The sequence below is a fragment of the Xenopus tropicalis genome, chromosome 3 (assembly GCF_000004195.4).
Source record: "Xenopus tropicalis strain Nigerian chromosome 3, UCB_Xtro_10.0, whole genome shotgun sequence".
NCBI lineage: Eukaryota > Metazoa > Chordata > Amphibia > Anura > Pipidae > Xenopus > Xenopus tropicalis.
Genome location: NC_030679.2, coordinates 43947193 through 43959383, shown reverse-complemented (window position 1 = coordinate 43959383; position 12191 = coordinate 43947193). Strand labels below are relative to the sequence as shown.

General features: G+C 42.1%; 1 protein-coding gene across 1 annotated transcript in view; it reads right to left on the bottom strand.

Annotated features, from left to right (window-relative positions):
- Positions 1-3493, bottom strand: part of ppargc1b (peroxisome proliferator-activated receptor gamma, coactivator 1 beta) — a 62742-nt gene extending 59249 nt beyond the window's left edge. The window contains exon 1 of the mRNA XM_002936698.5: positions 3392-3493. Within this exon, the coding sequence (XP_002936744.3) occupies positions 3392-3463 (72 nt within the window). The 5' untranslated portion in view covers positions 3464-3493. The remainder of the gene's footprint in view (positions 1-3391) is intronic.
- Between the last annotated feature and the right edge of the window lie 8698 nt (positions 3494-12191).

The window sequence follows — 12191 nt, the reverse complement described above, 5'->3', positions numbered from 1 at the left end:
CCAAATAAATGCAATAGTATTATCGATGAACAGCCAAGACACTATGCTTTACTGCAGTGTATGAAGAATGTTTCATAAAGGGTTTCACACCCCCACCCTGATGCTGCTGTCTAGAAAGTATATATAGTCTAAATTTGTTTGATAATCATAAATAATTGTAAGGCGCCATGTGAACTGTAAAATGTGCCATTGGCAAGAAATGGAGAGTTCCCTAATGATTCCCATATCATTAAATTTAAAGTAGTGTGGCGCTTATGAGACAGCCTAATAACATATTAATGAGAATAAAGAACAGGTGCTACATTTGCAAGTGCTGTGGTTCATAAGGCAACCATTCACCTACAGTGCTGGAGTCAGAACATGGAAGGGGGCAGGTTAGAAACCCCTGTGCTAGTGACATTTGCAGCCCTTACACAAGCAGGACTATATTAGGGCAGTTAATCTACAGCAAACAGACCCTATCGCTCACATGGTAGAGGCTGGCAAAAGTTTAAACCAATGTCACCTGAAGGCAGCAGAAAAGAAAAAACACATGTTCCTAGAATTGAGTGTAAAAGGGGGGAGGGCACCCTTTATACTTTCTTTATCAGCATTCATTCCTGGTGTCATATCATAGCAGTAGAGGAAGGCAAAGGGCACACCTTTAGCTCCAGTCACTTTCTCATCACCTTGACTGAAGTTTGTTCACTACTAGCAGTCATTGCTAAGCAAACACCACCTCAATAATGAGCCAAAGAACATTGTACCAGAGGGCCTTGGGGCCTATTTATCAATATCAAAAGAAAGCACTATCCTGGGTTGCAGTTTCTAGAACTTATAGGGCTACGTTAGTTATCAATAATTCTTGGCCCTGATAGGATTGCAATTTACAATCAATTTTTTATGAACATCATAAGGCTGGAATTAAGGGTTCTCATTAAGGAAGTGTTTGCACAGCACAGCGAAATATCTTAGGTTAATTATTGGGCCATGCTACCTCCTGAGGTGTGGGTCCCAGGGGAGGAAAAGGCTTATTGTCTGTTCCTCTGAGTGCTGATTATAACACACCTTTTTTCTGCTGCATCAGCAAAAGCACCAATTAAATTCAACAACTGTTCCACAGAACATTATTTTTGGGTGGGGAGGCAATGTGATAGTTAAGGTATCAATCTGACTTCATATGCAATTCAAGTAGCGCAAAGCACGCCACGTGAACACTATGCTTAAAGGAGCGAATGCCAGCCAGATCTGGATCACACAGGCAATGCAACAATTCCAGGCATTAAGAGGGTTACACTTGTGTCACACACCCCTGTGGTATCGGACAACACAGAACATATAGTATTAATAACATCCTCTGACATTATTCCAAGCAAAGTGCAAAACACAATTATAAAATCAGCCACTCATGTTGCCAATATCTTTGGCACCCTTAGCATGACAGCAGATGCGCATCCCCTGCAAGTTGCAGCTTGGCAACATCTGGAGTACAGAAGGTTGCCTATCCCCGATAACATAATCCCTACTGTATCTCTCATAGAATATGCACTGCACAAACCTGCATTAATTATGCCTTAGTGGGTAAGGGATCTTATGTAAGAGATATTCTTTATTGGATGTGCTTGATAAAACTTGGTAATCTGATCAATCTAGCTCAGTGAAGATTTTATCTCAGGCTTGGCCACCGCTATCCATTATACAATGTCAATAATGAGAGATCTCCCTGCCCATAATAGCCATCAGTGAAGCTGCATCTCACACATGCCCAGAATACTCCTGTTTTGTAAGCAGCAGACTGCGGTTATGAAACTCCCAGCCCCGAGACACGCACACTTCTAAGCATGGCTTGCTATTAGGGAACAGTGGATTCCTTTAGCAGATCTGGAAGTGCTGCTCTTTGTACTGCACAGACCTGCTTCCTGCTAGTACAGATCGACCAACGCACTTTGGCTCTGGGGATTAGCATAGGCAATAAAGGGTTAAGGATGAATACATCTGCATCCGAGGTACAAAGGCACATTCTTATTTTACTTTTATTCACTTATTAAACTGCTTTTGCGGCACCATTCCTATACTGTAATATTTTAACCGCCTGCTGGTGTGTAGCGAATTACAAATGCCATTTAACTCTTTGCCATCCACGCCACTTCTGTAATGATACATACAGCCCTTAAAAGACATACATTACTTACTTTAGAGGAGCCTATTTATGTATATATGTTAATATGTATATGGATTTATAACTGCGCAGTTTATTGACCCTAAGAGCAAATGCAAGGAGGCAGGCACAGAGCTCCTGTGTTTTATAATAGCTGGCTTGATAATCACTCCAACTGTGCTCTCAGCTGCTGATTCCTTGTACTCCACATCAGACATCCAATACAAATCCATTCTACAGGAACCCATACAAAGGAGATGTGCAGAATTTCAGACAGAAGGTTTTTTTTTTAACCATTTACTCCACAGGTTTGCTAAGTTGCCAGCATGGGGTTAAGCAGGACTGCTGCTGCACGCTATCCGCTTCCCACTAAGCACACACACATTTCTCATTTTAGTTCAATCACACTACAAAATGTAAAATCATACAGTTTCCAGTGCAGATCTGAGTTCCCATAGGCAGAAGGAGCAGCCTGGGCTCCACGCCCCCTCTCCGAGCTCCACATGCAACATCCTGCTGAGTGCTGAACACCACATGGGCAAGCCGGGCACTTTCTATTCACGTGTCCCAGGAGCCAGGTCCCATCACTCCTACACTGAATCAATGGGGTACCCCCCAACCTTAAGTTTTCTCTGCAGTGGAGTCTTCCAGCCATACACTGGATACCTAGAACATGCTGCCCTGGGCTGCTCCACATGGTAGCAAGGGGGGTGGGGGGGCATTAAAAAGGGCCTCTTGGCCAATTAATAGCACCTCAAAGTTTTTGCAGCATTTCAGGGCGAGGGTGATCTTTAAAGTCATAATGACTAGAGTAAAACTAGAATTTCAAAAAACAGTCTTCTAACTTTCACTTGCCACATTTGCTTCATACAGACTAGCATGCTCTCCAGTATATAGAAAGACTACCGGTATTTCCATTGATCATTTAAAGGTTGTTAAGGGGTATGCTGGGAAATGTAGTCCAGCATTAGCTCTGGAGGGTAGCAGGTTGGATATTACTGCAGTGAAGCAGCAGGGTGCATCTCAAGCATGTGGGCACTTGAAGTGCAATTATTGCCAGTGTTATTAGGGTTGGGGATCTGCGCCTAAATCTTGCCTCCATGCCAAGTGAGGAGCATGCAAATGGGGTACAAAAAGATTAGGGTGCACAGACCCTGTCAGTGATGTAATAAATGGCTCTGTCCATGCCATCAATAGGTGCCTGCAGAGCAGCTCAGGCAAAGCCATGTCTCCTCTCCCCCCACGGCTCCTTACCGGGCTGTCAGTCAGATAATTAAAGACGAAAGACTCAAGCTCCTCATCCAGCAGTGTGCTGCAGTCCGCCATCTTCCAGCGAGTGCAGCTCAGTGCTAGAGAGAGCTCAGTATAGAGGAGGGGGAGCCGGCAAGTGGGAGGGGAGAGCAGCCGGCTCAGGGGCAGGCAGGAGGGAGGGATTGGTTCTACACTGACAGCAATTCTCTCTCACTGCTTCTTCTTCCCACTTTATTAGCAGCAGGCACCTCTACCCTCCCATGGGCCATAGTCCTTCAGCCACCTGTAGCTCTGCAACTCATGCAATTGCTTTAAACTTCTGCCAGCCACTACCATGTGAGCAATAGGGTCTGTTTGCTGTAGATGAACTGCTCCAAATATAGTCCTGCTTGTGTAAGGGCTGCAAATGTCTAACTTGCCCCCTTCCATGTTGTGACTCCAGCACTGTAGGTGAATGGTTGCCTTATGAACCACAGCACTTGCAAATGTAGCAACTGCTCTTTATTCTCAATAATATGTCATTAGGGAACTCTCCATTTCTTGCCAATAGCAAATTTTACAGTCTACATGGCACCTTACAATTATTTATGATCAACCAAAAAAGTAAACTATATATACTTTCTGAAACATTCTTCATACACTGCATTAAAGCTTAGTGTGTTATGGCTGCACATCAATAGTACTATTGCTCATAAAGTAATTGATAATGCCTGAGCTCAGGGGTGCCCAGATTTTGTCACCCTGTGCACTGTCTATTGTACAGTGCAAGCCCCAAGAAAAAGTATATCACTCTGCTGCCGATACACATAGCATGATATATATCCAGCGCCAACTTAATGTATAATGGCTGCCAATACAGAAAGCAGTATATTATAAATTATACATGCAATGGAAACTTCATTTTTCAATGTCTGGCACATAGCATTATAAATGCAGTGTCAAATTAATTCACATTTAATGCCCACATAACAGTATACAAATGCCAGCTTGATGTTTAATACTCAAATACACATAGCAGTATATAAATGCAGTGCCAACTTCATATTTATTGTGAAAAGGATTGGAGTACTTTTTACTCCCCTTCTTGTACACAGCCCACTTTGTAGTTTGAGCACAGAAGAATCTGTGACACTCATCACTGGAAGTAGATACATGGCATAGTAGCCCTGGTAAGTGCTGCTCCAATCGCAGGGCTCAGCTAAAGACAAAACATTCAGATGCTGTGGGAATCCTGTCTGGGACTTACTGGTACTGGAAAACAGGCATAGACAGTCTCATATATGTAAATAAGAAAGTAGTGAGCTTTTAGTCCAGGGGAATCTAGTGGTCTTAAAACAGAGATAGTTTGTCTGACAGCCCCCACTGATCTATTACTAAACCAGTGGGAGAATGGGCAGTGAGTAGTCTGCACAGGCTGCTGCTTATCTTATCAGGAGAGCAATACACTTTTTCCTTTTTCTTTTTGCGCCCTCTGTGCAGCTATTCAGTGGCATTGCTATGGGACAAATGTATACAGTGACCAGGCAGAGACAATCTACTACTCTGGGATGAAGCTATACCTCTGGTTTGCTGGGGGGAGGGGGGGCTAAGGACCCACATAACGAGTTGCTCTAATCGCAATAGATCACTGCTACCTTTGGCGACTAACCATTACAAAATGCCTTTCCTCCGGTAACAATAAGGGGCACATTTACTAATCCACGAACGTCCGAAAAGCGCCCGAATGCATTTTTTCCGTAATGATTGGTATTTTTTGTGATTTTTTCTTCGCCGTCACGACTGTTTCGCGAATTGTCACAACTTTTTCGCCGCCGTCGCGAAAAAATCGGATTGGTTTTTCCGCCGTTTATAATTGCTCAATATGAAAAAATCACGACGGCAACGAAAAAGTCGCGCAAAATATGATAAAGTCGTGACGCTGGCGAAAAAATTGCGCAAAATACGAAAAAAACGCGACAGCGACGAAAAAATTCGCAAAATTTTCGTTTCAAATCCGTTTTTTTCCCATTCAGGATTCAGATTAGTGGATTAGTAAATGTGCCCCTAAGTGTCGCCGGAAGGCCCGGATTTGAGAATAGCTAGCCCCCTTTCGCCACCTGCCCACCCCCTCCCCCCGCGCATGCGCACCACTTAACTCGCATACGGAGCAGTGGGGAGAGGACGCGCTAAAGTTTCTGCACGTCCCATCCCCTTGGTTCTGTATGGGTGCAAAATTTCAGTGCTGCTGGGTGGCATGCCGCCTCTAAATTTGGGCCGCCCTAGACCCGGGGCCTTGCCACAAATCTGGGCCTAGTCACTGGTGGAAAGGCCAACACATCGCTTCAGCTTTCTGAAGTTGGGCAAAGTTGCTTGCAGGAGGAAACTTGCAACATTGGAAAGCCAAAGCAGGAAGCAACATGGTAGCCCCCACTCATATATATATGCAAATTTGCAAATAATAGTAAACATACTTTTGAATCGCCAATAGGTTATTATCGTGACAAATACGATTTTTTTGTAAGCATTTTTGTGATATTTGAGTTCTTCAGAAATTTTCGTATCCAATCTGAATTAATCCCATTCGGGATTCGAACTTGTTATTTCATGAATCTGCCCCTTAGTATGTTATAGAATGTTCTGTTCCTGTTCAGGTCTTCATTTGGTTTCTCATTCAAACCACTGCCTAGTTGCTAGGCAACTTGAAGCCTAGCAACCAGATAGCTGCTAAATTTAGAGTGCTACTGGACAAAAGCTAAATGTTTTAAAAAACATTAAAAGTAGAGACCACTTGCAAAAATATCACAGCAATAATACTAACATTTAATTTAAAGTGAACTACCTCTTTAAGCAATACAATCAGTTTTCCTGTGCAGCCATTGCTGCCCATTTGACTTTTTTTTATTTATTTATTTTAAACACAGTCTATTTGAAGAGTTGCATGTAAAACAAGCCAAAGATAATGTACATATATACTCCAAGACCTGTGCCTTACATACTATGTTTTTCTGGTAGCAGTCAACCATCCAGTGAACAATTACATATACATGTATGGGATCTCTATTTCAGAAATCTGTTATCCAGAAAGCCCTGACTTACAGGAAGGCCAACTCCCATAGAGTGCATTTTAAGCAAATAATTCTAAATTTAATTTTATTATTTCCTTTTTTTCTGTAATAAAAAAAAAGTCTCTTGTACTTGATGGTAACTAAGCTGCATGAATTCATATTGGTGGCAAAACAATCCTGTTGGTTTTTTTTTAATGTTTAATGAAAGATAGAAATATAGAAAGATCCCTTATCTGAAAAACCCCAAGTCCCAAGCATTTTAGATAAGAGATCCCATACCTCTATTTGCAGTGATGACCAGAATGCTACAGCAGTCACAGGGACTGAGTAACTGACATGCTTTAGTTTGTGTTGTCCTAAGCAGAAACCAGGCAAATGGAGTACTTACAAAACCGAGTTTTGCTCTTCTGCCTTGCCTCAGGCAGCACAACAAAAAGCTGCCCTAAATATCTAATAACAATTTACCTTTATGCTTACTTTAAATTTATTATAGAATGTCTTGTAGTTAGTAACAATTAACAGTTTTTGAATTGTTCTTCTTCCAAATACTGCCTCTTTCCAGCCTTCAAAAAGAGGCCAATGACCCCTGCAGCCAAAAAACAATTGTTTTGTGAGGCTACAATTTTATTTTTATTATTATTACTTATCTTTCTATTCTGGCCCTAACCTATTCATCTTCTGTCATTCAAACCACTGCCTGGTTGCTAGGGTAAATTGAACCCCAGCTAGGGTTGCCAAAAATAATACCGGCTTTTCTATATTTTTAATATTTTTCCCTATTAATAACATTGGCATTAAGCCTCATTTTTATTGGCCAGGCCAGTAAAATATCAGCCAGATGGCAACCCTAGCCCCAGCAATGAGATAGCTGCTCTGGAAAGATACAGAGTTTCCAGTGCTGATCTGAGCTCTCACAGGCAGAAGGAGCAGCCTGGGCTCCACACCCCCTCTCCGAGCTCCACATGCAACATCCTGCTGAGTGCTGAACACCACATGGGCAAGGCGGGTACTTTCTATTCACATGTCCCAGGAGCCAGGTCCCATCACTCCTACACTGAAATCAATGGGGTACCCCCAACCTTAAGTTTTTTCTGCAGTGGAGTCTTCCAGCCATACACTGGATAACTAGAACATGCTGTCCTGGGCTGCTGCAAGGAGAACAATAAAAAGGGCCTCTTGGGCAATTAATAGCACCACAAAGTTTTTGTGGCAGCTCAGGGTGAGGGGGACTTTAAAGTCATAATGACTATAGTAAAATTAGAATTTCAAAAAGCATTAGCCTTGCCTTAGTATGCTCGTCAGTATGAAGAAAGACTACTGGTATTTGCACCTTAAAGGTTGTTAAGGGGTATGCTGGGAAATGTAGCCCAACATTAGCTCTGGAGGGTAGCAGGTTGGATATTACTGCAGTGAAGCAGCAGGGTGCATCTCAAGCATGTGGGCATTTGAAGTGCAATTATTGCCAGTGTTATTAGGGTTGGGGATCTGCGCCTAAATCTTGCCTCCATGTCAAGTGAGGAGCATGCAAATGGGGTACAAAAAGTTTGGGGTGCACAGGCCCTGTCAGTAATGTAATAAATGGCCCAGTCTGTGCCATTGACAGGTGCCTGCAGAGCAGCTCAGGCAAAGCCAAGACTCCCCTCCCTAAGGCTGTCAGTCAGATAATTAAAGACGAAAGATTCAAGCTCCTCATCCAGCAGTGTGCTGCAGTCCGCCATCTTCCAGCGAGTGCAGCTCAGTGCTAGAGAGAGCTCAGTATAGAGGAGGGCATGCCGGTAAAAGGGAGAGCAGCCGGATTTTATGTTTTTTAATGAAAACCTTACAAGAAAAGATTAACATAACTCAGGTAAATTCCAATTGACACTATTAAACCAAAATTCCACCCCCAGTCCACTGTCCAAATGTCCATGAAGACCGTGACAACTGGACAAATGCTGTCTCAGTCCTATGAAGAGTCTATGCCTTTGTTGCGGATTTCCTAAAGGGGACGATGGAGAAGCAGAACTACATACACCCAGGGGAATTTGTTGCTCCCGGTATTCTGATGGAGCAAAATCCAAAGTAATAAGCTTGGTGTGTCCAGAAACCTCCAGAAAGTCCCATGTCATAAACAAAGTCTAATAAGTTAAAGCTTCTGTAAATCCTGCAAGAAACCCAATGTTCCCTAAATTGTGATGAGCAAAAGTATTCGGAAAAAATTTGCTGTAACAAAATTTGTAGAGGGAGAAAAAGTTTGTGGTCACATCAAACAAGTCGAGGTCACATTAAAAAAATTCACAAAAATGCTGAAAAATTCACAAAACGGCAACAAAAATAGAGAAATGCAGCTACCTTGCAACTTATTTCATGCGCTGTAGCTGCATTTCACAAATTTTTTATATTGCTTTCCAGATTTCACCCTACTTGTAGCTTCATTTGTTTTCTTATTGTTTTTTTCGTGGCGCCTGGGATTTTCCGCTCTGATGCACTCTAATAGGAAAATAATGCAAATTTAAAAAAACAAGTACTACAGCATATATATGTATTGGGAGTCTGAAAACCCTGCGTTACCCCTTCAGAGAAAAAAAAAACAGACAGCATTTCTTCTCCCTAATTTGGTGTATGTGGGAGGCTGCCATTTCTAAAAAAAAAAATATTAACAAGCATAATAAGTGTTATCATGCTCACTTGCATTACATTATCTTGTGAAGTGTCAAAACTGAAAGGTGTTAGTTGTCCTTTTCTTGTACAATTCAATAGCAACAACTGATTAAATTCAAGGGAGACTTTTACTACTTCTCAGCTATCTGAATCACATGAATAATATGCTTATTAGCTTAAAGGGATCCAGTTATATACCTACAGTATATACAGTTGGGGACTACAGAAAATGTTTTGTGATCTCTAGACTATAGCCTCTGATTTGTTCCCTGAACTTAATGAGTAGCAAGCAAATTAATTTATTTATTCCTGTAGAAAGATCCTGCTCTGCCTGTTAACAAAGAGTTAAGGTGGCCATACACGCACCGATATTATCGTACGAAACCTCGTTTCGTACGATAATCGGTGCGTGTATGGCATGTCGGCGAGTCGACCGATATCGCAGGAAGCTGCCGATATCGGACGACTCGCCGATCGGACAAGTTTGAAAATTTTGATCGGGCGCCATAGAAGGCGCCTGACCAAAATTCTCCCTTCAGAGCTGAATCGGCAGAAGGAGGTAGAAATCCTATTGTTTCTACCTCCTTACCTGCCGATTCATCCCTGAATGGTGTGTGGCGGATCTTACGATGTTTCGTGCGACCGATGGTCGTACGAAACATCGTCAGATCGCCACGTGTATGGCCACCTTAAGACTGTTGTTTTTTGTTTTCAAGTCATTTGCTTAAGGGTCACTTGTTGACCTTAGGACCTTATGGGCCAATTTCTGTTTTTGTTCTTCCATGCCCCAGCTAATTTTTGTATCCCAGTGATGCACAGCCTAACCTCATCTCTCCTGGATACAATAATAGAAATAATTTACTAATTTTGCTTATTACAGTGTACATTAATTGATAGTATGCCCATAGCACAGCCTCACTGGTTGCCTGCTTGTAAAATCAAATAATGGTATTTGGAAGACTTGTCAACTTTTTCTTTTATTTAACAGCTGTAAGTAATGTATACATTATACCCTGGTAGCCAAAAATGTCTCTGAGTCCCTGTGCCCCTCTTAAGACCTACCTGTCCCTACCAAGAGCTGCTGTCTCTGACTCTCTACTGCCAAAAAGGCCCCCTCCTCTACTTCCAGTTGCTTTTATTCCATCCCTCTACCAACTTTATTAGTACAGTGAACATTTAAATAAAATATATTTCACCTTCTTACTCTCCTCTGAAAATCAGACATGTTCTTGTGCCTGTCGATCACCACAACAATTATTAGACATCTTCAACAGTCTCTCCTAAGGGTGAAGACACACTGAGTTACTTAGTAGCAGCTACTTGTCACGGCAACTTATGGCCGTGACAAATCTCCCTTGTCGCGGGCGACTAATCTCCCTTATATGCCATCCCACCAGCTAGAATGTAAATCGCCGGTGGGATGGCATACGCTGTGCCGAAATCGCAGAAGTCGCCTCTCAAGACAACTTCGGCAATTTTAGCAAATCGCAGCGCCGTGTATGCCATCCCACCGGCGATTTACATTCTTGTTTACTTTTTCTTTTATTCAGCTGTTGCAAGTCACATACACAGGATACCCTTGTAGCAGCAAATGTCTTTCTCTGGGTCCCCGTGCTGCTTTTGAGGCCTACCTTTCCCTACCAGAAGCTGCTGTCCCTGACTCTTCACTTTCAAAAAGACCACCTCCTCTCTACACCCTGTTCCTTTTATTCCCTCTGCTAACTTTATTACTTGCACAAACATTTGAACAAAACTTATTTCACCTACTTCTTTCAGTGCTTTCGTTGGAGATTTGTTTCTACCCCTGCAAGTGGAGAAGTTCAATATTAACTTTCCTGCTATTTAACAAAGAGGCCGCATTTATACTTACTAGGAGATTTAATACAGGACAGTTAGGAGGTGAAAGTCTTTGCATGTGTCCTGCAGTGTTGTACTGTGGCCCAGTTATGCTGTTCCTAAATGGATAAGTGTCAGCAGAAACACTTTCTGGAGAACCTTGTGACAGTCTCTAGTCAACTAGAGAGAGAACCTTGTGCTGCTGTCCATTGCTGGCCATTAAACAAACCAGTGTTGACTGCAATGCGACATTTAGCAGTGCAACCAATCACTGTATTACTTTCCCACACAACACTGAAAACTGGACAGTCCTTAAGGGTCACTTACGAATGCAGCTACGGTTGCACAAAAATAGAAGCAAATGGTGAGTGTATTGACACCATTTATTAAAGGTACTTGTGTCCAAACATGCTCCTTGCACTTTGCACCATTGCAGTCCAGTCTGCTTTGATGAATTATGTGAAAGTGAGTCTATTCAGGTTGGGGAACCCTGGAGTTGCTGTGCTGTGGCAGTAATTCTAGTGTTCCTGTGCCCAAAGAGTCATACTCTAATTATGTTTATTGCCAAGTGGAAATGATGCAATCCCCAGCTCAGTGGAAATCAGCACACAGCTGCTATTATATTGGATGGTGGGGAAAAATTCTGCATGGTCAAATTATCATTCTAATTAGATTTTTCAGAATAGGAAGTCAGTGGTAGTTGTATACTAAATATTCTGGATTTGTTGTTCAGGCTGTTAAATGACCAGAGAGGTCATCTACAAAGTGCTGGGAATGGTCCACAGTGCAAATCATCATGTTTTTGCCCATGTGCACCCTGCCCTGCACTATTCTGAGTTACTGGCACTAGGTACAGCAAAGCACAGCCAGCAGTGTTATCCCTTGTTTGTTTATGTAGAATGGAAACACTGAAGATTCCCACAAAGTAGTATGACTAATCGCTCGAGAAACCTGCATTTCAGTTAAACACAATGTGTAAAATGGATTATTTAACAAGGTGAAGAAAAGATTTTGCACTACTAAGTCTGTTTATATTGTACATACTAAATGGTCATACTATGTACAGTAATTAGAAACAAGAGCAAGTAAGCACTATGTGTATAGACTTTAATGTATAGGTGATGTTTCTACATTAAGTGGTTCAGATGGCATTCTCTATAAATAGTTCCTGTTAATCAAAATTCCTGTTAATTCACACTACAAATGGAGATCAGAGTCCATTAGGTGACTTCCCAGAACATGAAAATCACAATCTACTGCCCTTCGCAAGGCAAATCATTAGC